This window comes from Anolis sagrei, chromosome 3, assembly GCF_037176765.1.
Source record: "Anolis sagrei isolate rAnoSag1 chromosome 3, rAnoSag1.mat, whole genome shotgun sequence".
Lineage (NCBI taxonomy): Eukaryota > Metazoa > Chordata > Lepidosauria > Squamata > Dactyloidae > Anolis > Anolis sagrei.
The window spans coordinates 117,210,384-117,237,291 of record NC_090023.1 but is presented as its reverse complement, the minus strand read 5'-3'; the positions used below and the strand labels follow the sequence as shown (position 1 = coordinate 117,237,291).

Below are 26,908 nucleotides of genomic sequence, written 5' to 3'. Positions count from 1 at the left end.
GTCTTGGCCCTTTTTTTTTCTCTTCCAGTGTCTGCCATCCCAAATACATTATAACAGCCTGCTGCTTTTGATATTAACACCAAAAGTCACATTAGTTTAATCTTATCAGATGGGGATGTTTGGCTGACCCCACAAAAGGAGAGCTTTTGACCTCCTGTACACCCCCTACTGATAATCGCTGGCAAGAATACCAGTCCCATAAAGACCTTCGATTCATTAAACTCTTTTCATTTTCAAACTAGATGCTCCTGCATTCAGTTCCCAGCAGTGAGCTGAACGCAACTAAATGAACCTTGAAGGGCCAATTCAACCGTTCCTGTTAGTGAGCATGGTAGGCAGTTTTGTCCTCTGTGTGATGTGGGAATCTGAACAGGCAGCTGGAGGGCAGGGAGTGAGGGTTTCGGAGACAGGTATCTGGCCCTGAACAGACTCCAGACGACATGCTTCGCTGATAAAAAGAGCTGAAGCAAGTGTCTCCGGGAACTCACCAGAGGCACAGGCTCAAAGTTCAACTACTACAGAGCCTTCACTGCAACGTTCAAAGGGAAAACAAAGGCATTTAAGCAAAAGTAGATTCACCATTTCCTTCTCTATTGACACTCAACTAGTTTCAGTTTGTCAATGATTTTTCCTGTCAAAAAATAATGGGTCAACCAGGATAAAGTATTTGGATAAGTCAACTTTAAAGAGACAACTCAGGGGTCAGTGTTCTTAAATTTAAAGCACGAGCACAGGTTTATAATTATATTTCATAGAAAATGTTAATTATCTAAACATCTCTTTTCCTTGTTTTACTTTATATCATTTACAAAAACCAATAAGGAAACAACACATGAGCAAATGCTTCTAATTCAAACCGTTGGGTAGCTTGGGATACATATTAGTTTGCACAGGTTTATAATTTAAAACACTCCATGAAAATTTTAATTATTTAAACATTGTTTTCATTGTTTTACTTTAAATCTTTACAAAAATGAATAAATACCAAAATAAAAATAAGCTTTCCTCAGTATTCAACATTCATTATAGACCATAATAATAATGGGATTTTTTTTCATGACATTTTCATGAAATAACACTTTTGTAAATCCTGCTGATTTAATGGGCATACTCTAGCTGCAACCTGCAAATACATTTAGGATAATGTTAAAATAATGAAAATGCCTCACTTAGTACCTACGAAGAGGAAGTCATATTATCATTATGGCTTCTTAGTCTTACAAAAACCCACGAGTTTCATTTTTCTAAGTTGCTATTTCTTTCAGAGATCTAGCTCTGGTTTTAGTTCCTATTGCTCAAAACAAGTTATATGTGTTGCTACCTTTAGCCTTTTCAGGACCCTTGCTCTGAGGAACAGCTTATTCTTCATTCTGTATCTTCTATACCCCAGTTATTTAAATACCCAAACCAGCAACAACCACTCATTCCCCTGTTTTGGCAAAGAGGACAGGAAATGATGGGTTATAGGTGGTAAGTGGATAACAGAAATCTCCAGTCCTCCATGCTGGGTTGTGAGGGAAGAACCAAGTGAGAAAGCAAAACAAGCAAGGAAACAACCACCACTCACTGTCAGCCCTGCTTTGCCTTCCCTGCTTTGCCTTCCCTGAATGGTGCCTTTCTGTTTTGTCTGGGAGCCACCCTGAGTTCCCTCAGGGAGATAGGGTGGCGTATAAATGAAGTATAATAATAATAATAATAATTATTATTATTATTATTATTATTATTATTATTATTATTATAGATGAGTATACTACAGTGGGATATTACCATATATACTTGTGGGTAACTCAATGTCAGGAGGGCAAGTTTTGGGGCCAACATTTTGATATGACCCATAAATAAGTTATTCTGCAGGGAGGGGAAAGTACCAGCACTATCTCAGGGGGGCTAGCTGGCCCTGGTCACCACCAGTAAAAATACCTTTCACCTCTCTATTCAGAAAGGGAATGTCTTCCTTCCTTTCTCTCCCCTCCTCCTTTGGATAAAACTTAAGGTGGAGAATTAACCCTTATCAGAAAGGAAACCATCCCCTTCTCCGAGTAGAATGGTGAAAGGGAAGAAATGATTCTGTCCCTGGAGAACCTAAAAGAAAGCCCGACCCACTCTATTCTTTTGGAGCTTCTTTTGGGGGGATGTTCCAAAGAGCCATCACCACCATTTTCCTGCTGAGGTATTTTTAAAAGGCCAAAAACAGCACTGAGGCAAGGAAAGCAATGGGGGTCAGTGCATCTTTAGGTTTGCCCAATATAGGCTACGATCTTGTCTTTTGCCAGAGAAGGAAATGATTCCTTTGGGGTATTTAATTCTGTGTTTTGTAACAAATGGCGCTAGATGATTTTAAACTTCCATGAACAATTGAATTATAAACAATAAATATTCGGAACTTAAAAACAAAAAAATCACTGACATTAGTAAAAAAATATTTTGTATAATCTATATATAATTTTATAATTTATATAATTCTATATAATCATTTCTCTCCCTGAATTTTTGCCGCCCACCCCAGCTTTCAGGCATCAAGGTGAACTTTCTCTCACTTACCACAAACAGAACTTTTTGCAGGCCAGATTCCCTTTCTATATTATATTCTTCAGATCTCAAGCTTAAGTACACTGGTAGAACTTAACGTTCCACCATAGGATTTCAGATAATGACACAGGATGCTTATTTTAAGTTTTAAGTTCTATATGCAATCTGAAACAAAACATGACTCTAGGGCAATGGTTCTCAACCTGTGGGTCCCCAGGTGTTTTGGCCTACAACTCCCAGACATTCCAGCTGTTAGGATTTCTGGGAGTTGAAGGCCAAAACATCTGGGGACCCACAGGTTGAGAAACACTGCTCTAGGGAATTAAGATTGCCCTTACCCTGAAGCTTACAAACCCTGTAATTAAGAACAATAATACTTACTCGAACAATAAGTATCCACTTGATCAAGGACAGTCCAAATCCACAGATGGCGCCATATCTTCCTGCTATGGTGTTAGTTATACAGAATGATAAGCAAAATCCAATCCAGTTGAAAATGAATGCCACTAAAATAAAACACATATCCCTTGTTAAGACTAGTTTTCCACTTTAGCTGAATTTTCATATTTATTAAGGTTTACTTTATCAATATACTTATTAAAGAGTATTCAATAGTTTTCCAAATTTCAGGCTTTACACAAAGAACAACAGAAGTAAAATTGGTGTGTCAGTCCTATGCAACAAAACTAATCAGTGGGGGGAGTGAATAAGGTGGAGTACTTCAGTTTGCTTGGAAAATGTTGGGAGAATTGGCGTGACATAAGCAGGACCCTAAAATCTAATCATTAGTCTTAATCAATATGAAAAGTGGTGAAGTAGCCAATAATGGAGTCTACTGATACAGTAAAAAGGTAGTCAAAATCAGTTGTGGGTATCAGCTATTTCCACAACTCAGATATAATTTTAAAAAAAATAGGAAGTCACAGGGAGGAGGGAGCAAACTTGTTTTCTGCTGCCCTGGAGACTAGCGTGCGCAACAATGGCTTCAAACTACAGGAAAGGGGATTCGACCTGAACATTAGGAAGAACTTTCTAACTGTGAGAGCTGCTCGGCAGTGGAACTCTCTGCCCCGGAGTGTGGTGGAGACTCCTTCTTTGGAGGCTTTTAAGCAAAGGCTGGATGGCCATCTGTTGGGGGTGCTTTGAATGCAATGTTCCTATTTCTTGGCAGGGTTGGACTCAATGGCCCATGAGGTCTCTTCCAACTCTATGATTCTATAATTCTAAGATCAAATGGGGTCCTCTGCTGGACCCCATTGCTTCTGCCAAAACTGTTGGCTCCACTTTCTTTCTGCACACTAAAACTCTGCTCTACCAACTACAGTCCTTAGTTACAATTATAATCTTCATGCTTCTGATTATTATAATGCATTGTCTATGTGCCTGAATTGGAAACGTGTTTAAAAAGTATAGTTAAAATATGGTGCAACTAGATGGCACACTAAAACTAAATGAATAGAAAATGATGCACTTGTTTTAAAGTTGAGGTCTTTGTGATCAATCCAAAATGCAATTATGGATTTCCTACACCTTACATTGATGAGGACAAGGTACCTCAACAACTCTCTTCCCTATATGGAACTAATCTACCCATTAAGATTGATCTTAAGAGCCATTCCTGGAAAAGGGGCCTTCCTAGTGTGGAACCCTTTGAAACTCTTCCCATTCATCTAGTGCAAAACCTTTTGGCAGAGGATGGAATTTATTTTTAGAGGAACGAGAGATATATACAGAATTAAATATTAATACTGGCTTTAGCTGGCTTTACTGATACCTATGTTATGTTCTATTATAGTGCTATGTTATACATGTATTTTTAAAGTTTAAAAACTATTTTTATGCTGTATGTTGCTCTACAATTGGCCCCAGGGAATTAAATGTTTAAAATAAACAGACATAATCCTCCCTTTCCATCAAATATTAAAAATGCAATTATCCTATTGTTTCTGTAAATAGTGAAGTAGCATAGAAAAGGGACATGCATCTTATCACTAACAGAACTGATCAAGCAACATAGCAATGTATGAATGTTTGAAAGCATCATCATTTTTTGCGGTGTGAAATTTGAAAAGTTCCCTTTCATTTATCAGAAGCAAGTTCTATTTTTCTAAAACTTGATCCAATCGATTGGCATTTTGAAAAGTATCAATCAATTGTGTCAATTTACTTTATTAGCCTACTACTTTTTGTGTGTGCCTACATCTGGATTATACAACTTGTCATCTACTAAACAGATTACACCCTAAATGCCATGCACAGTGTCTCCCAGCAGCTCAGTAAACTTGGTTTTACTGCCTGCTTGGGGCATGGACACTATAAATGTAGCTGGTGTGCTATGTTGGGATTTTTGGGTCACAAGTCATACTGTCCTAGTTTACATGATACTAAGGGGAAATACTGCTCATTTTCTTATTTCAGTCTCCAATGTATTTTTTTTTTGTCTTACAAATAGTATCCAATAAAAGCAAAGACCTTTTGGGTCTTTTCTTAAAAGCCTTTGATATTTGGGTCAGGCTTTTGTTGAAGGTGGCTCAAATTCCTTTTTTTTTTTTTTACTAGTGTCTTACCAGTCTTTTTTTCTTCTTTTTTGGTATTTGAATAATATTTGTTTTATTTAGACTGTCAATTATTTCAAGTGCCATTTTTAGCAGATAAATGAATTATACATTTAGCAAATAGTCATGCCTCCAAATTTGTGGGAATTGGGGGTGCAGGGCCCCAGCAGAAACAAAAAGTGAAAAACTCTAACACCTCCCCCCCAAAAAAACATACCTTATAAGGAGGGGACTTAGATGGGATTGAGGGGCTGATGCTGTTGGAAGGACATGGGTAGAGAGCGAGAATAGTAGAAATATAGAGGTGAGGAAACATTAAATAATCAAATCCATGAAAGGGAAAACCGCAAATGTGGAAGGCCAACTACATAAATAAAAATACATCTGCATATATGAAAGTTACTTTTGATTTATTTTAATAGGTTATTGAGGTTGTTTTTGTTTATTTTATGATGTTTTTGTACTTTACTGTTTTAATTCTTTAATTAGATTATTATATGTCTATTGTGTTTTTAAATGTGTTTTCACTTGGTTAATTTTGTTATTATTGGGCTTGGTCCCGCTTGTAAGTCGCCCTGAGTTCCTTTGGGGAGATGGTAGCGGGATACAAAAATAAAGTTGTTGTTGCTGTTGTTGTTATAAATGTTTTTCAAGCAATATGGAAATTCTTTCAGCAGCTTGTCAGTTTAAATGCTGGACACTAAAAACTGTAATGCAAAAGATTACCACAAGATGGCAGTCATTAATCACACTTGGATTACGAGTTCTTCCAGGACAGAAAAAAAAGTACCAAAACAAACTTCTAAAATAATCAATAATAGATCTTTGTCAATGTTCAATGCTTGCAACACAAAGACAGATTTCTAGACATTGAACTTTAACACCCCTGTACAAAATGAGATGCTTTTTTGAGCAAGACAATTTTCTGAAATGTGTTTTGACACTGGTGAATGAGACAAAACATTTCCATTTAAAGCACTCAATTGAAAATTGTTATAACTTTTTATATCTATACTATCATAGGTATTTCCGATTGTTTCTGATTTATTTGATAAACAATATTAACAAATTATATATTACAAGTTGTTCTTTGCCATTTTTGTACATGTGCATATATTCTAGGTCTAATTATAGTTCTACATGATGTATTTATTTCGAACATTTTTACCCTGCCCTTCGCAACCCCAAGGGGGACTCGTGTATAAACAGTACAGCGAAACTACAAAATTATAAAGAGGGCTAGTATGAGAATGTTCTCTCCCATAGTTGGGAATGCTGTATCAACTGTGACTGGGAAGACAACATCATTAACCAGTTCAACCATCTTGCTATGTTAACCACAAGCTAGGGATGGGTAGGTAACACATCGTCCTCCAGGTTTTGGCCCATGACTCCTTGGCTACACTGGTGAGGGCCAACTAAAGTTGTAGTCCAGTAACAGTTGTAGTCCAGTAACTCCATGTTCTCCATCCCTGTTTTATACCAAATCAACTTACAGAAACTGCAGGTGTAACGTTATGTGATACTTACTGAAAAAGGCCAACATGAAGATTCCATCATTACCAACACGGAGCTGATCTGCATCACTGAAATCATCCCTTGGGGGATATTCTTCTTCCTTTAAGTTTATGAGTTATATTTTAAAGCAATACACTTTGACTATAATTAAAATAATTATCTTGCAAACAATATTTTTAAGCAGGAGGAGTAATTCAGGCAAGAATGCAAGTCTACTACAGACAAATATTTGCTGTTCACAATACAGTTTAATATCTAATAATTTATATTACCTATCAATACTATTATTCTAAAGCACAGACCAAGTTACAGTAAATAGATTTGCTTTTTCAACATGCATTAAGCAGGTTTAAATGCCTTGCTGTTCCACACAAAATACCTTTGATGATCCAAGTAAACTGTGTTTTGCCTATTTTGGCAGAGGTTCCACTGCTCTTAAAATAGTTTTTGGGTGTTCCTGATTCATCTGTGATATTGAAGCCACAGCCATGGCACACAAATAAAACTTGACATATTCTAATAACTATACAATCCCATTGGTGATTGAAATGAATATTTCATCCCAGAAGACAAACCACCTTTACAAACTAAATGCTTTGCTGATCTTCCGACACCAGAGGGTGCTATTATCTTAGTAACTTTAATGAACATTATCCATATTGTGCCTTCACATTTTTGTTATGCAGATGAAATTAATTTGGAAAGACAACCATGCACAGAATGAGGTTAAAATCATGGTTTCTAAACAATTTATCTTAGGCATGTTTTCCCTTTAAATGCATGCACATTAATAGCGGCTTTAGAGAGGACAGAAGTTCAGGAAAGCTACAGTAATTAAAATTTTATGCCACCTTCACCCCAAGAAACATGTAGACCTGTGAGATTCTCTTCTTTTTTTTCATCAGGATTAAATCTAGAACATGGGCATGTCTTCCTTTTTGTTTTTAAGTAGAATTAATCTTCACTCTTATTTTATTTAGTGCAATGGTGTTCTTACAATTCATGTTGCCATTGTTTACAGCTCTCTTATCAGACTACTCGACAGTGGTGGAAACGTATAGTCCACTGTATCAGATACTTATATACTATACCTAGATACCTTAATCCATGAAACGTTGTGGTTTTCACTTGCACTCTAAAACTGGTTAGCATGAATACAACTGTTCCCCCCCTTTCAACAAACCATTGAAAACACAATTAAAGCCATTTGCCATAAAAGGTAACATAAATTCTGATCAGGAACATGTTACTCAACTGTAACACTGGAATAATTCTCACATTTATCTGAAGATTTTGAACTTCAGCAGTGCAAAAGAAGGGTTATATTAAAATAAAATAAATGGTGTGCCTGTGTAATCCAAAAATCTCTATAAAAATGTCAATTTTCTCCTTGAATTCATATAAATAGGCAGATTTAGTGGTTTGTCTCATTTGTCTTCTGTTTTATACGTTTTTGGTTTTGATAGGCGACACCAACAAATAAGGCAAAGCCACTAGCCCTAACATCTAACTGCTAAGATTTTTATGCAGGTTCCTCACTGGTTTCTGAGGTTTTACTTTCAGCAAGCATTGACTGCATACTTAACTTTGCAGTCCTAAAGATTAAAAATGTACCTTGCAACCTCTAAAATGAAAGGTAAAACTGTATGAGGACAAACAAACTGAAGCTTAATTGAGACAACAGAGGTACTCCTGGTTAGTCAGACGACAGATCAATGAATTTAGCCTGTGTTGGTTGTAAACTCCCCATCAAGATTCACAGTTTGGCTGCCCCTCAACTTACTTCCCAGTAAGGCTAGAATGACCTCCTCTTTCTGGTGGCAGGCTAAAAGTTTTCTATTAAAACAAGATTTTAAAGATGAAAGTACTTTTGAAAAAAAGCCAAGCAGTATTCTTTTAACTAAACGGTTTACTGTTAATTTGATTATTTTACTGAGATGTGATCAGTTTTAATGCTTCAGATAGTATAATTCTATTTCAATATTACTTTTTGTATATTTTTAATGTTATACAAAATGTTGTGATTCACTTTATTTCCAGTTTTGGGGGGCTGGGGTAGTGGGATATAAATAAATAGGTTTTCAACACCGCATTCTGTGCTCTTATACAATTTCGCATAACTTTGGTCCTATATGTAATGTAACACAACCATAACAGTATATTGTTCATACATAACTAGAAAAAAGGTAGAAATGTCAAAGGTGACCGTTAAGTTCAACAATAAACTCCAACCTGAAAGATGCACTGGTCATTTTTCTACATTTGGCATAACATGTGAAGCTTTCCTTCACATGCTATGCCAAATGTAGAAAAATAATATATACTCAGGAAGGCTCTATATATTATTTATTAGGGCTGATGGGAGCTGGACTCCGCGCAATATCCATACACAGTTAGCCCTCCACATTTGTTGGGATTAGCGGCACAGAACCCTGGTGAAATTGAAAAACTGTGAATGAGGAAACTGCTATTTATTTTAACTCAGAGAACATCACTATAAAGATTTCTAGGTCTTCCAGTATGACTTTATGGTTGACCTCCAGTGGATGCGGACCACAGAAACACACTGGAGGATCTAGAAACTCCTAGGCTCTATGTGAAATGACCACTGAATGCATTCTGAAACTAGTTTCAAACTGCGGGGGCCAGACAATCAACTCCCACAAAAACATGTGAAAGAAAGCCCTACACACATATCATTGCTCTGTGGTTGTTGTAATATAACTATCTAGGCCTCAAACTGGTTCCAGGTTTTCCTATGTAATCATCTGCATACTGAAACTACTTTCTTCAGCACCAGCTGTAAGCTGCATCAAATGGTCAGTGTAAATGGGGCACAAGAGAGGTGTTTTCTCTAGAAATCTCTAGGTCCTGCAGCATAACTAGAGAAAACAGGATACTGGGACACACTGGAGAACTTCAAGATTCCCAGATACAACATTTTAATCAAATCCATGACAAATCAAATCTGCAAATGTCAAATTGCAAATGTGGAGGAACAATTGCAGCCTCACTTCCAGCCTGCTCTGCTGGAAGGATGGCCTATTTTACTGGATTGGTAATTCTTGGTCTTTCAAATAATACACTCATCTTTTGCAATTCAGTTCTACAATTATAAGGACAAAACAGGTATTTTTCGATCAGCAAAAGGCTATGCATGTATAGTGTGAAATAAACTCCATTTTCTTCCACAGTGTTTGCTCTTTCGCATGTTTAAATAGGAAGAAAGCCTGAGGCTGCAGTTCTATGTATGTTCACTTTTCTAGGAGTAAGGTGATTGAACTCAATGAGCCTTACTTGAAAGTGAAGGAGACTGCCCTGTAATTTAATATGTTTTAGGAAAGAAATGAAAATGTTAACATATCATGCTGAGATTTGAATCGTAACAATTTCATCAAAAAGTGGAAGAAAAGGTTTTTGCTTTTAACACACACTGCAAAATCTGAACTTCACAGAACTGTACCATACCTCAGGAGGACTCAGGAATATTTCATCAAACAGACTCCTAGATTCCCTAAATTGGCCGTGCTAAGCATGTAAAGAAAATAAGATAGAAGAACTAAAGGAGTGTTAAGGCATTCAGTACAGATTTTAAAACATCGAGGCACCGCTCCTACTAAACTAAATCTATTAAGTTTTAAAAAGAAGTGCAAATAGCTTGAAAAAAAGATGTCTTATTAGTCACAGTATAGCACGAATGTATCCCTAAATGAGAAACAATAAAACCTTAGAAAAATGGGACAAACACGCATGCATCTGAGTAAGGATGTGCATCAGATGGGGATGAAAGCTGAACAAACTGGTCTGTGCTGAATCAGCTCTGGAGCAGGATTCTGGCTGACAATACCAGAACCAAAGCCAGGGCTTTATGTATAATTTGGAAAAAAGCAGTGTATTTTACATTTTCTTTCCTTTGAAAGGAGTGTGCCAAATTGAATGAACAACAATTCCAGCTCCAATCACTGTTCTCTTGTGATTGAGGCTTTGATAAGCCTCATGATTTCAGCTTCATTGAAAAGAGATAGCAGCCAGGCAAGTAGCAATACTTGTTATTAATTTTTCTTTGTGCAACTGTACCAACAGAGAAGAAGGAAGTGAGATAAAGATGGGCTCGTGTCATGGCCATTCCTACAATGACACCATGCTTCACCATTAAAATAAAGTCACATTGCTGTTCATGCTTCATAACTCCAGATATTATTCTGAAATACTGCTACTTTCCTGTATGAGGAGACATCTGGAATACATGCTTTCCATACAACTTAGGCCCTACAAATTGCCTCTCCTCGAGAGGAAATTTATCATGTTCTTGTACCCAAAATGTGAGAACATCATTTCTATATGAACTGTTGCATGTACTGTTCTGACAGCTTCCAAATTTCTTACTGAGGGACTAGTCTGTCATTTTCATAACAATGTTCCACAATAACCTATGGGGACGTGCTGGAAAAGTTACTTTCAAACAAAAATCCCTATACCTAAACACCTGCAACCCAGTAGTTGTGGCCTCAAAAGAAACAACTATGCCAGTAGATTCCTTACAATTTTATCAAGAAATAGGCAGTTCCATCTAAAAAACTATAATCACATTTTTCTAATTCTAAACAGAGCAGAAGACTATAACATATTTTCACAAAATCTCGAATTGTAGTCGATGGAAGGCATGAAAGTTTAGCGTTCCAAACCTTGTTTTTTATTTGAGGCCTTATTAGATACAAACTGGCTCTGAATTACTTCAAGCCTAAACAGGGATATTTTTCAAAGTGTCAACATTAGCTTTAAGTCAGTTATTTTGGTCTGCTGAAATCCCAAAGGCTTACAGTTGATCCACTATCTTGTTGGTATTACAAAATAATGATCCTTGTCATGTTTAATGTTGAAATCCACAAATACTTCCTGGATTCAATACAGGGATTCATTTTATTTATTTATTTATTTATTTATTTATTTATTTATTTATTATAAACTATCCTTTAATATATAAAATGCTTACTAAAATAGTTTTTCAGCTGCTCTTCTTTCAGTGTCTTGGTAAAAAACAATAAGTATGACTCCAAGTATTCATATGCATTAGACATGTGCATGGATCCATTTTAGCCATTTTACTTCCAATTCTTGGGCTTGTTTGGCTTCTCAAGATATCCATAACTGCAAGGGCTCAGCTGCCATGTTTTTTTCACCAGAAATGGCCCACGTGGCTGCCGGGCTCGGCTTTTTCCGTTATATTTGGGAGCACGTGGCGCATGCTTCCTTAACCTCATTCCTCAAACCCAAGCTCCCTTGAAAGGAAGAAAGAAAAGGAGCCCAGGAAGGGTGCTTCCTTAACCCCATTCCTCAAACTCAGACTCCCTTGAAAGGAAGAAAGGAAAGGAGCCCAGGAACAGAAAGGGGAGCCTCGTAAGTTCCTCATTGCCGCCAGTGGGTCGGATCTTCCTGGATCTTTCAGCTGCTTAGCTAGAAAAGATTTTCCCATCAGCCAATTTCTGGGAGGCTCCCGAAAATCGGATGCCAAAAATGGATTACCCTCCAGCCAAACTGCACAAGGATAATATGCATACAAAATATTACTAGGCAATATGCAACAATATTATACTGTTGGAATATTAGGTCAGCAGCCGATGACTTGACCATTTTGGAATGCAGGTGTTCATAGCTGCACTTGTTCTCTTTCAATGGGTGGTCACAGTTCAATGACAGAGGACATGTCTGACACTGGCATCACTAGTGTGAACCACAATAACTATGCTTGTCTGAAATCCTGGGGGGCTGCTGCCAATCAGTGTAAACAAATATGATCGATAATGTTTTTGGTCGGCAAACTTTCACCCATTTCACCCAACAAAGTTAACCTATCTAAATGTTATTTATTTATTTTGTATACTTATATGAAACAAAGATTCAACATTATGGATTTGTAAACAGAGAAGAAACCTTGCGTCTGTGACAGTTTCACTGATTGAGATATAGGCATACAGTTGAACATTTAAAGATTATGGCAACTGAACCATCTATTTTTAGAAGTACCTCTATACACTTTCTCAGAGGGAAAAATATATTTACATTCTAATTGATTGGGGAATATGATTGGTGAGCATATATATACTTAGGATAAATGTATTTCCTGCTGAGTGAGCCATTTGTGTTTTTTAAAGATATGGTATAGTCCTCTTATTACTGCTGATACACTAAGAGGGAGATTTTAGTTCTATTCATTTTTTTCTTTTATCATAAAGAAGCCATCGGAAAGTTGTCTCTTCAGAGTACGATTAATGCACCTATAATTTCCTTCTATTTAAATTTGTACAATTGGTAGCTCTGTGGAAGTTAAACCTGACTTCAGTTCATTCATGTTCATTACACGATGTTGAATCAAACAGCTGAATGTGTGTGTTTTTGTATTTAAATTTCATATTCAGAATGCTACCATTGCAAATTCCAGAATACAAGTTGAATAAATGGCAACAAATGCTAAATAAATACTGTAATGGCAGTAAAGGAAAAAGATTAAATATATAATTATGGTATAGATCAAAAATAGAGAGGATTAGCACCTTCCAATATAAAAAAGTACTATGAAGCAAATACGTTGAGATTAATTATAGAAGGGATGATAAATAAGGAGGATTAAGAATGGTTAAAAGTGGATTTGGAGGAAATAAACGAAAAAAATGAAATATATATTTTAAAAAATTTAACAAGAAAGGAAATAAGAGAAATTGAAAAACAAATCTTGAGAAACGTGCTGGAAATTTGGAATAAATATAGGAAAATGTTAATGACAGAAGGCTCAATAAAAACTTCAATTATAATGGAAAGGAAATTCCCAAAAAATTGGAAAATATATTGGATAAAAATGTAAGGGAATTTTTTTTCTAGATAAAAGAGGGGATTAGATAAATGTTGGGATGAAGAAGGAAATTATGATGGAGGCATTTAGTGAAATAAAATTATGGTTCCATTGTATACAATTAGAACAATGGTTTAAAATTGGTTAAAAATAATAGAAATGGAAGGAAACTTACCCAATTTGAACAAATAGCACAGAATGGAAGAGATATGAAAGAACATAGAAATTTGAAAGGAATAACTTGTAAAACTTGTATAAGATAATAGTTGAAATTAAAGAAAAAAAAACAAAGAACAATATTCTCAAGAAGATATGGTAATTACATGTTAAAGAAAACTATTACAAATTAATATGGAAATGGTATTTAACAGCAGTAAAATAACCAATATTAACAAAAATTACTCAAAAAACTGCTGGAGGGGATGTCAAGAAGTGGGAAAATATACACATATGTGATGGCAATGTAAAAATGTAAGTAAATTTTGGGGGAACGTATTTAGAGAAATAAGAGTATATTATGAAGATTAAATTGGAAAGAAGTCCTAGTATTGCTTTATTATCACTGTATAACACAATAGTTGAAAAAGATGAAAACAACGCAATATCCAATCTATTAACTGTTGCAAGATTACTTATAGCAAGAAATTGGAAAAGGGAAATAAACATACAAATTGAAGAGTGGTATAAGGAATTATGGAAATTGACAATAAATGATAAGTTGACATGCAATTTAAAACTTAAAAGAGGAATATAGAAAAAATTGATGAAGTTTGAGGAAAAAATATTGAAACAAGATTTTAAAAGAAGGATGGAGAATTACCTCCACAAGAGGACATGAAATTTTGGACAGATAATACAAGTGGCTTTTGCACAAAAGTTACAAATGATGTTTTGTGCAGAAAATCACATTTTCTGATAGAAAACTACATTTTCTGAATCAAAAATATTTCCATTCGGAAATTTCAATCATGTGCAGTAAATGCTGTTGCCTGTGCATAAAATGTTGGTTTCTGCACTAAACAACCAAGTACAAATTTTGTACAAAAGTAGTTCCTTTGAAAATTGCCTGGTTTTGCAGTGGGAAGAAAATTGCTGAAATTAAGCATGCTATACATAAGCCTTGTGCAGTTACGGGTTCTGAAATGTAAGGGTAATGATAACGCAAGAAATGAAGACAATGTGAGAGTAATGATAATGCAAAGAATGAAGCAATCAAATGGCCCTTTAATAGTGAGGAGGTGAAGTGCAGACACTTGAAAATTTAAAGTTGTGCGACTACCAAAAAAGACATCCAAACTTATTTCTATAATCAACAAAGCTCAGCAAATCACACAAATATAAGAAATAATAAACACTGAAGCCAACCGTGGTTGCCTATTTAAAAACTGCATATTTCACTACTGCACAAATTGCTCACTTACTCTTTGGGCTGCTGCTTCCGCCGCAACAGCTGCCATTGCTGCAGCTTTGGCCTTCTCTGCTTCATCGTAAGTGGGAAGAGAGGTAGCTACACTGTATGGAGGTGGCACAGGGTAATATTCATTAGGTGATTCAATTTCTGGAAAAGTAAAAAAAGCAAACACACAGGAAGTCATGATTTGGAATCTAAATCACCAGCCAGCACCAGAATCTATAGTACTGTTAAAGAAGTTACATTAGATTAAACATACTATATTACAAAATATGTACAAAATCATGGTTCTCCAAGAATATAAATTTCAGTCAGTAGTGGTTTATTGTCAAAAAATACCTAAGAATGAAATATAGTGAAAGGAAATACCTGATGCTGCAGCTGCTTCTGCAGCAATGCTACAATAAGGTGGAGGTGAAGTATCTGCTTCGGGTAAAGATGCCTCTGTTTGAGAAGCTGGTGCATTTTCCGTAGAGGTGGATGGTTGTTCAACCACTGAGGATTCTGAGGGATCATCTTCATTATGAAGCTTTAAAGAAAGAAATATAGTATATTTGATTACCTACTGTAATTCAATTCATTTATTTCCAAATAAGTAATTAAACTATAATTAAACTACTAAAAGTATTAGCAGAAATACCTCTGTTCCAGTTTTGTATCGTGCATATTAAATCTCTATAAAAACACTTGGATACAACATATTCCAGCACACATAAAGTGGGGAGTAGGGAATTATCAGACTACCCAAAAGTCCACACCTGTGTTAACATGCTAAAACAAAGGGGCCCTTTTCCCTCTCTTTCTCAACACATGAGCATCACAGAGATCAAATGTTAGAATTATACCTTTCTCAGAACAACTCCACTTTTTAATTATTTTCCTGCTTTGAAACAGAAGATGCAAAGTTTGCATGTCAGGATGCCTTACGATCAAAGAATGAATATACAGAACATCTCTAAACCATTCTATAATCAAGATCTGCCTCTCTTCTTAAAGGTCAGTATTCACTCATGCATATGAAAATGTCACTTTTCAGATTTCACTACACAAAGCGAGTATTCCCCCCCCCCCCTTGGAAGCCACTACATTACCACAACATTGTCTTCTCTCCTGGTAACTGAAAAAGACAGCTTGTATTAACTCTTTTCTACAACATGCCATATTCAATTTCAGAGGCAATGGGAGGTTCGCATTCTAGCCTTGGCCAGGGGCAAAAAAACAAAGGTGTGATCAAGTAGGTCTACCTTTAGTTTAAAACTCTCGCTGGCAATAAATAAGTGTTGGGATCAAATAAAACCAGGAAAATAGACAAATGATGGTGAGACATTTTATGGTTTTCTTTTAAAAATATTTTTTATTGTGAACAAGATTGATTTTACGTTTTCATAAAAATTCAATTAATGAAACAAATATGGATAAAGGGAAGAGAGAAGAAAAAAGAAGAAAAACTGTGCAGAAAATAAAAAGTGACGAAAGAAACATTTTTATTGTTTTCTGAGGAAACCCAAAGACTTCATTAAGATCACAGAAGGAAATCCTCTGTTCTTGCCATATAGGAAGGGTTCACACTATACTGAGAAGTTTCACCACACACAAATACATCAACCCCACTATGTTTTTTTAAATGATTTTTTTTTCTTGGAATGGTATTAAAATCATCAAGTCTCTTAAGGAATAGGAACAGAAAAGAGAATGCACAATGCATGTTCATGTTCTCTAACTCAATGAGGAATTTCATGTGAGAAAGTGATCAATCCAAAGGAGGAGGCATAGAGATTTCAGTTGTTTTTATACTTAGCTAGTATATCAGGTGCAGAAGAATTAGTTCTCTTCATGTTCAACTTGACAATCAAACAGACTGGTAAATGAGAGATTATTTCCTCCTTCCACCACCACCAGCTTTATGGAAGACCTTTTCTAAACTGGTCTCTTAAGAGGCTATTATTGCATTTGCATGATGTCTGCTGAAGAAGAGACATTACCCCTTTTGCAGCTAGTATGCAAATGGGGGCAAGCAGCTAGCAGACGACTTATCCTTGTGGGTTTATCCGCAAAGCTGTTATAGATGCTAATGTGCCATTTAAAAATGTCACATAACTTTGTTTAAACTGATCAACTGTCAAGTATACTTTTCATGAAACATGCTGAAAAGTGGACGCAAAACCAAACACACTAAAGCTCTATTGCATTCTGGTTTATTATCTTGTTAAAACATTTGCCTGAAAACGTGTAAGTCTGAATATAAGCTCAGCCTCGGACAAACCTGCACATCAATTAGTATACATCACAGGCCTTTAGTGGAAAATTGATATAATCTCAGACGCACACAAATACTGGAGACCAGTACATTTATTTCCTTTGCTTATCATATATGTCTTCATTTTGTTGTCGAAGACTTTCATGGCCAGAATCACTGAGTTGCTGTGAGTTTCCCAGGCTGTATGGCCATATTCCAGAAGCATTCTCTCCTAACATTTCACCCAAATCTATGGAAGGCATCCTCAGAGGTTGTGAGGTCTGTTGGAAACTAGGAAAGTGGGGTTTATATATCTGTGGAATGTCCAGGGTGAGAGAAAGAACTCTTGTCTGTGTGGCTTCTTACTGCCTGGAGGAATCTTTTGTTGAGAGCTGATAAGCTGTCCCTGATTGTTTCTTTTCTGGAGTTCCCCTGCTTTGAGTGTTGTTCTTTATTTACTGTTATGATTTTAATGTTTTTTAATACTGGTAGCCAAATCTTGTTCACTTTCATGGTTTCCTCCTTTCTGTCGAAATTGTCCACGTGTTTGTGTATTTCAATGGCTTCCACATGGTTAAACTAATGCAATGACATCATTTAGAATTGCTGTTCGGGGGGGGGGGGGGTGATGGGCGATACATAACTAAGGAATGTATAAAATGTCATTTAAGGAATATTCACTTTTGGAATAATGTATACTGAAATAAGTCCTGTATGGCAAAATTTTGTTGATTGTTGAGATGTATCAAATAATATTTGTTTAAAAAGCTGTAAAATATATAATAATAATAATAATAATAATAATAATAATAATAATAGGGAAAAAATGGCTTCTCTGTGTAGTCTGACATGGCGGTTGTTAGAGTGATCCAGCATTTCTGTGTTCTCAAATAATATGATGTGTCCAGGTTGGTTCATCAAGTGCTCTGTTATGGCTAACTTCCCTGAATATTTTCTAGCCAGATTCCAAGACAAAAATGAGCCCAAAAAAGAGAATAATGACCTGAGAAAGACTGGAGACCTTTTATACTTGAGAGGTGTTGGATAGTTTTTCTGAAACTGGGGTCTGTTTTCTGTTTAGCATCTAAGGACCAAACCGAACATATTTTCAGAGAAAGCATACAGTGTAGTCCTCTGGGAAATGCATATCACCTAAATGAAAAATTACAAAAGGAAAGGGATGGCTACTGATCTAACTTCTTCTGGTGTACTTCTTTTCTGTCTCATCATATTTTCACAGCTAAGGCACTCAGCATTTTATAGACCAGTGATTTCCAGCCATAAGTCCTCCAGTTGTTTTGGACTTCAAATCCCAGAAATTCTAACCAACTTACCAGTTGTGGGAGCTGAAGTACAAAATACGTGGAGGATCAATGGTTGGGAACAACTGCTGTACAAAACAAAACTACTGTAGACGTTATAACTGCAGTGATCGAAATATGAATTCAGAATCATAGAATCAAAGAGTTGGAAGAGACCTCATGGGCCATCCAGTCCAACCCCCTGCCAAGAAGCAGGAATATTGCATTCAAATCACCCCTGACAAATGGCCATCCAGCCTCTGCTTAAAAGCTTCCAAAGAAGGAGCCTCCACCACACTCCGGGGCAGAGAGTTCCACTGCTGAACGGCTCTCACAGTCAGGAAGTTCTTCCTAATGTTCAGATGGAATCTCCTCTCTTGTAGTTTGAAGCCATTGTTCCGCGTCCTAGTCTCCAAGGAAGCAGAAAACAAGCTTGCTCCCTCCTCCCTGTGGCTTCCTCTCACATATTTATACATGGCTATCATATCTCCTCTCAGCCTTCTCTTCTTCAGGCTAAACATGCCCAGTTCCCTAAGCCGCTCCTCATAGGGCTTGTTCTCCAGACCCTTGATCATTTTAGTCGCTCTCCTCTGGACACATTCCAGCTTGTCAATATCTCTCTTGAATTGTGGTGCCCAGAATTGGACACAATATTCCAGATGTGGTCTAACCAAAGCAGAATAGAGGGGTAGCATTACTTCCTTAGATCTAGACACTATGCTCCTATTGATGCAGGCCAAAATCCCATTGGCTTTTTTTGCCGCCACATCACATTGTTGGCTCATGTTTAACTTGTTGTCCATCAACAAGTTAAACATGAGATCTAGACACTATGCTCCTATTGATGCAGGCCAAAATCCCATTGGCTTTTTTTGCCGCCACATCACATTGTTGGCTCATGTTTAACTTGTTGTCCATCAACAAGTTAAACATGAGAAGCTTATCAACCTACTATCATTTTTTTCAAAACTTCATAATTTAAATCAAATGCTAATATTTTCTAAAAAGTGCCTCACATATTTCAGAAAAGTAGACATTCAACAAAAGAATAAGAGCCATTTTGACTTACCATGCTATCATTAACCATATTAATTAGATATCTTGATATATGCAGATGACATAGTATTGTTATCCACCACCCCAATCGGGTTAAGGAGGTCCCTGCAAAAACTTAGCCAATATTGTACTGAAAATGCCCTCACTATAAGTAAAGAAAAATCCAAAATAATGGTTTTTGGTAAGAAAGCTAAGGCTTCCAACTGGCACCTTGACGGGCACAAAGTGGAGCAAGTGAGGACATTTAAATACTTAGGTCTTCATTTTGCGGCATCAGGGGCATGGACCCAACATCTAAAACTAAGTATTGCAAAAGCTGATAATGCTGCACAGGCAATTCATAAATTATGCAACCACAATTACCCGGGCTCTCTGCGCCCCTTTCTGAAGGTTCTTAAGGCAAAGGTGTTCCCCATCGCTTTGTATGGAGCTGAAATATGGGGTGAGCAAGACCCTTTACTGGTAGAGAGATTCCAACTGCGCCACCTGAAAATTGGCTTAGGTGTGGAGAGATCATCCCTGTCAGCTGCAGTGAGAGCAGAGACGGGAGTACCCCCAATCTCCACCACAATTCTGAAGAGGCAGATCAATTGGTGGTACAAAATAAGACAAATGCAACCACACAGACTCCCAGCCCTATGCCTTCTAGAACAAGAAAACCACAAAGAGTGGTCATCGTGGCTTAGCAGATTTGGCCACACAGTTAGTAGGTTAGGTTTTGCCCCTCACGAGTTAACAAATTTTGGGGCAAAGGTATGCTCAATTGTATACCAAAGAGCTCTCGACATTGCTGCACAAAATGATCTAATGAACATAGCGCAAGCTAGAGCCACTCCATACCTGGCCAAATTTAAATGTAATGTGGGCATGGAACCTTACCTCTCTTTTATACTTCCACTCTATCTTAGAAAAGTTTTTACCCGGGCTAGATTTGAGCAGCTCGACATTAAGTCCAAGTTGGGACGACATCAGAATATCCCCTACACGAGGAGAACCTGTGGGTGCCGTGAGGTAGATGCAGAAGTGGAGGACTCAGAACATTTTTTCTTAAAATGTCCCTACTACAACAGGATCCGGTCTTACTATCTAGAGCCTCTGCTGGAGAACCATACTTATTCAGAGAATAAGGAGAAATTGCACATCCTTCTTCAGGGTTCAGATAAAAACTCTATTTTAAAATTGACCCTTTTTATCCAAAAAGCGCTGGCCATCCGTGAGAAGATGGAAGCAGAGAGAGGCGACCTTGCTGCCATCAGCAAAACTCAAACTTAAAAACTTAATATGGACACGCCACTAGTTTTACCTACCCATGCCCCCCACTCTAACCCTATTTTAAGGAATTAAACAATTTTAATCTTTTAACCTTTTTATCTCGTAGTTGCTCAATTATTTAGGAGTGGGTTGACAGGCCAGTAGGCCATGATGCCTCGTATTCATATATGGTTTTACTGTATGTGTATGTTTTGTATGTTTTGATATGGTCAAAATTGACTAATCAATAAAGAATTGTATTGTATTGTAATTAGAGGGTGCTCATTAATTCCTAAGTTTTGAATGATGAATCTTCAAAGATGGGTAACAAACAATACCAGTTTTATTTCATCTACATCCAAAACATCTTGTGCATACAAATGCACATCTACATGATCAGTAAGGCTTATACATGGCAGCTGGATTCCATCTAAATCTCTTATCTGGTTACTTGTTTAGAGAGAGTGCCACTTTGAAGAAAGCAAAGGTGGGCAAAGGACCACATGTGGCTCTCCAAGCCAACAATCTCTCCAGAATCCCTAAAAGACTCTTGCCAAAAAGAGAGGAACTGTCTCTTTTTGGCAATCAACCTTCTAAAACTCCTTGCACTATTTATAATTTTAAAAGCTTTCCCCCATATGAGGACTTATGCCATTTCTAGCTTTGAATTTTGTTTACCATCTATTGTCATTCCACTTGGCTCCCAGATATCATGAGTGGAGAAGAATGGTTCCTGGACCTGCCACAGTCCCACCTCTGTAAAACAGGGATATGAGCCAAGTCATGTCTGCAAAATGAACTATATTGTGTATCTCTTATGTTGTACTGGAATTTTGTGAACAGCCTCTTCTATGTGAAGGCTTATCAGAGGCCTTCAGACAACCAGACTTCATAGTAAAATTGAAAACTTTCCAAAGATAATATTCTAAAATTATAGTTTTCCTAAAATGCAGTTTCATGAAAAGTATTAGTAACATAATAAACAGATATAATATTATGCAGCCAACTTTCAAAATTAACCCCTTTTCGGTAATTATTCTTAGGGAACATCTGCATAAGTACTTACACTTGAATATGTTCTTTGGCGAGTTAAAGCTAGAACACTTTCAATCTGCTCCTTCCCAATCCTTTTAAAATGTAACTAATGAGGATTGTTGTTGCCACATTAAAGTAACAAATCATAGAATATTTTCAATTTTTTTGTTATTATGATATTATGATTATGGTCATGAATCCATTTACTAAAGACCGCTCATTATTAATATTTACTTCTCACTCATTCTGTACAGCTCTGGAACATGTATAATCTCACAACAGTGAAGTGTTGGCATTTCAGAATTGATCATTACTGAGTTTAGAAAAGGCAGAGGAATGAGAGACCAAATTGCCAATATCCGCTGGATAATGGAGAAAGGCAGGGAGTTTCAGAAAAACATCTACTTCTGCTTCATTGACTATTCTAAAGCCTTTGACTGTGTGGATCATAATAAATTGTGGGAAGTTTTTGGTGGGATGGGCATACCTTGTCTCTCTCCTGAGGAATCTGTACAAGGACCAAGTAGCAACAGTAAGAACTGACCACAGAACAACAGACTGGTTCAAGATTGGGAAAGGCGTACAGCAAGGCTGCATACTCTCACCCAACCTTTTTAACGTGTATGCAGAACACATCATGTGATGTGCGGGGCTGGATGAATGCAAAGTTGGGGTGAAAATTGCTGGAAGAAACATTAACAACCTCAGATATGCAGATGACACCATTCTGATGGCCGAAACCGAGGAGGAGCTGAAGAGCCTTCTAATCAAGGTGAAAGAAGAAAGCGCAAAATCCGGGTTGCAGCTAAACATCAAAAAAACCAAGATTATGGCAACAAGAATGATTGACAACTGGAAAATAGAGGGAGAAATCGTGGAGGCCATGACAGACTTTGTACTTCTAGGTGCAAAGATTACTGCAGATGCAGACTGTGGCCAGGAAATCAGAAGACGCTTACTTCTTGGGAGGAGAGCAATGTCCAATCTCGATAAAATAGTAAAGAGTAGAGACATCACACTGGCGACAAAGATCCGCATAGTCAAAGCCATGGTATTCCCTGTAGTAACCTATGGATGTAAGAGCTGGATTGAGCTTTGATTACAGAGAACTATAAATCCCAAGCAGCTCCCAATCTCCAAGGTCTGTTTTCCCCAGAGCCCCCAGTATTCTCTTTGTGTTCATGGGTGTTCTCTGTGCCAAGTTTAGTCCAATTCCATGGCTGTTGGGGTTTCAGAATGCTCTTTGATTGCAGAGTTCCCTTCCACACAGCTGAATGAAATCTCACATTGTCTGCTTTGAACTGGATTATCTGTGTCCACACAGCCAGATAATCCACTTCAGTGCGTATTTTATGCAGCTGTATGGAAGGACCCCCAAATAACCCAGTCCCCTTCCACACAGCTGAATGAAATCCCACATTGTCTGCTTTGAACTGGATTATCTGTGTCCACACAGCCAGATAATCCACTTCAGTGTGTATTTTATGCAGCTGTATGGAAGAGCCCTCAGATAACCCAGTCCCTTTCCACACAGCTGAATGAAATCCCACATTATCTGCTTTGAACTGGATTATCTGAGTCCACACAGCCAGATAATCCACTTCAATGTGTATTTTATGCAGCTGTATGGAAAGGGCCTCAGATAACCCAGGCCCCTTCCACACAGCTCAAGTTTGGTCCAATTTAATTGTGGTTGGATTTCAGAATGCTCTTTGATGGCTAGGGAACTAAACACCCCAAGAAGTCCCAAATGCCAATGTCTATTTTCCCCAAACTCCACCAGTCTTCAGATTTGGGCATACTGAGTATTTGTGGCAAGTTCTGTCCAGATCCATAGTAATTTGGGTTCACTGTGCTCTCTGGATGTAGGTGGACTATCTCTCCCATAATTCACTATCAATTCCCCCCAACCCCCTCCAGTATTTTCTATTGGCCATTAGGGTTCTGTGTGCCAAGTTTGGTCCAGGTCTGTATTTCGGGGGGGGGGGGGGGGAGGGAGGGGTGTCACTGTGGTCTCTGGAAGTCAGAGCTGCATCGGTTGAAGGTACTTCACATCCCATCATCCGTTGCCCACACTCCCCCAAACATATTGTTTTTGTGATTAATCACTATGCTTTAATTATGTTCAATTTGTAACAATGGAAATACATCCTTCATATCAGACATTTACATTACATTTCATAACAGTAGCAAAATTACTGTTATGAAGTAGCAACGAAAATGTGGTTGGGGTCACCACAACATGAGGAACTTTATTTAGGGGTCACGGCATTAGAAAGGTTGAGAACCACTGCTATAGACGAAAGCTTTCCACTCTGTTAAGTCGCTTGGCAGACCTGTTATCATCTTACACAGTATGTGAAGGTTTATTGTCACAAAATTCCATCTTTGTGTATCCCATTACACTCCAATACCACCCACATGATGATATAATTATTCTTAAAGGTCTTCTCGTCCTCTGTTGATGTATGGTGACGCCATAAATTTCATAAGATTTTCTTAGGCAAGGAATATCGAGGTGGTTTGGGAAAGTTCCTACCTCTAGAAGACAGCCTTCAGCACCTGTAAAATACCAGTATTTTAACACTAACATATCAGTGAGTTTGAAGAAGTGCATTGGAATCTATGAAATTACCTGCTAAAATAAAAAAACTCTCAAAGTTGTTGTTAGATTCTTGCCCAATCTAATCACACACCCCACACACTTTTAAAATGAAATCCGTTTTATGCTCGAAAAGGCTAATGTGAATCTTTGGGGAAAAAACATCTGATTTATTTAAAGTATCTATTTATCTAGAGAGCCAGCTTGATATAGCAGTTTTAATGTTGGACTAGGACACTGGGGAACCAGGGTTCAAATTTCTGCTTTGCCTACTGAGTGACCTTGGGCAAGTCTCCTCCTCCGCCACCCCATCTCAACCTCAGAAGATAGACAATCTCCACAAAACAAATCTTGCCAAGTAAGTCCTGTGATACATTTGCCTTAAAGTTGGCATAGGTAAAATATCAACATCTATTTCTGTAATATTTCTAGAGAATTCATAATAATAACCAAAATAGTGAGCTGTATAAGTAAAGGACTGGGAAAATGGATTATCTCTGCTGCATACTTATTATTACTATGTCATTGAGTTACTTCTTTATTTCTGTTCAACTATTGAAGAAGAAGAGAATTTTGAAATGTTGGTGCAGAAGAAGTGATTTTGCCTTCATCATGCAGAAATGTTAATTGGTTTGAGCAACATTACATCCTTTATGTAAAAAAAAAATCTTCTTTCAGGGAAAAAAATATTTGTGTTCTGCATTTTCAGAAAGGTAATATACATTCCAAAAAGTAAGAAATAACATTACTAAATGAAGAAAACCTTTCAGCTACTTAACCAACATATAAACTTAATCTGACATGCTTTTAGCAAACAAAGCTGAACGGAAGTCAAATATATGTTCTATTATCTGGAACTCCATTAATTCAGGGAAGTAGAAAATGTTCTGATTCAAAACTAAAGAGGAAAAAAAATCCACAGAACTTGTGGTAAGAAAGAAGTAGCTCTAAAGCATAGCTCCAAGTCTTCCCCAATATAACTCTTCCTTGTTCCCGAGTTGAATACTTATATACAATCTCAGAAGCCTTGCAGATTTAAACTTTCTCTTTTGAAGCCAAAGCTCTCATGAAGTATATTTGCCTGCTTGCCCAGGTTCTAAAACTCATGACTAGTGATGATAAAAAATACTATCAGAAAAAGTCAATACATACAAACTATTGAAAAAATTACAGGAAGAGGACAAAGTAATCTTAATCATATTCTGAACACATTTTTCATAACTTGAAATGCAAATGTTATGTATATTTTAAGGAACAAAGTTTTGACTGGTTCGCTGTGACTTATTTATAAGGAAGTATGTGTGCAAGATTGCAGCTCTCATTACAGCTAGGAAATAAAACTTCACCAAATTGAGCAATGTCCTGAAAGGACTCAGTAACAACTTCCTGAGCATCAAGATAGGCACTCTAGAGAAAGGATTTATCTCACATGATCCTTTTTAACAAGTGTCCACTGTGCTACATTAAGCATATCAGAATACAAAAATTAACACTGCCAAATATGGGTAGTTATCCATGTTTTAGAGTCGCAAAAGACTGTGCGGAATCATGTTATGGTCCCTACATATAAATGCCCAGAAATGACTAGCATGATCTTTACTGTTAACTGCCCTCAAGTCAACGTCAACTTATGGCAACTCTGTGAATGAGAGATCTACAAATATCAGACTCTCTTGTCATGTTTTGTAGACTCAGGACCCATCCACATAGCCTTATATCCAAAAATATCAAGGCAGAAAATCCCACAATATCTGCTTTGAACTGGGTTATCTGAGTCCACACTCAGATAATGTGGGATTTTCTGTCTTTATATTCTGGGATATAGGGCTGTGTGGAAGGGCCCTCAGAGACCTAACATCCTTGATTGAATCTTTCTGGAAAGAACCACCCACCCACCCCCTCTTTTCCTACTGTCTTCTAACTTACCAAGTATTATTGTCTTTTCTAGTGAGTCATGTCTTCTCATAACATGCCAAGTGTCAGATGTGAGAATCGACTGACTGCTCATCCTGACATGAGAGGCCAAGGATGGAGAAAAGGAAGGGAGAGACAAGGACTTGGAGTTGCAACTGAGATAAGGTCCATCTGGCCCAGGTTGTGATGGGAACCCAAGAACTGAAGATGTTGGAATGTAACCTGCTGGGGGAGCGGGTGTGAATTTATTAGGGTATATAGGAGCTTTTTTTAACCTTGGTAAGATGAACTTGTTTCCAGTGAAACCTCATTTTGAGTGTGTCTTATTTACAAGAACTTCCAGGATATCACACAGTCTCATCTTAGAAATCTGGGCTTTTAAGGAGAGAGCAGGCTTGATTTGTTCTCTGAATCATTTATTTTTCTTCCTACCAGCCCACAGTATCTGCAGGACTCTATCTAGTATCACATTTCTTCATTGACTTTCTTCGGTAATAGCTTCAAATCTTGGTATTTTCTGCTAGTTGCATGCTGTCATCTGTATAAATTAGCCTCCAGTGGCACAATGGGTTAAACCCTTGTGCCAGCAGGACTGCTCACTGATAGGTCAGTGGTTTGAACCCGGGAAGAGTGGGTTGAGCTCCCTCTGTCAA

The 26,908-nt window shown here is 37.3% G+C and overlaps 1 protein-coding gene across 2 annotated transcripts in view; it reads right to left on the bottom strand.

Annotated features, from left to right (window-relative positions):
- Window positions 1-26,908, bottom strand: part of NDFIP2 (Nedd4 family interacting protein 2) — a 44,539-nt gene that overhangs the window by 5,586 nt on the left and 12,045 nt on the right. The window contains exons 2-6 of one of the 2 annotated variants that reach the window (XM_060769510.2): window positions 15,230-15,389; window positions 14,871-15,007; window positions 10,071-10,130; window positions 6,615-6,702; window positions 2,911-3,035 (exon numbers count right to left, since the gene is read on the bottom strand). In XM_060769510.2, the coding sequence (XP_060625493.1) occupies window positions 2,911-3,035; window positions 6,615-6,702; window positions 10,071-10,130; window positions 14,871-15,007; window positions 15,230-15,389 (570 nt within the window). The remainder of the gene's footprint in view (window positions 1-2,910; window positions 3,036-6,614; window positions 6,703-10,070; window positions 10,131-14,870; window positions 15,008-15,229; window positions 15,390-26,908) is intronic. The other variant, XM_060769511.2, reaches the window with a different exon arrangement.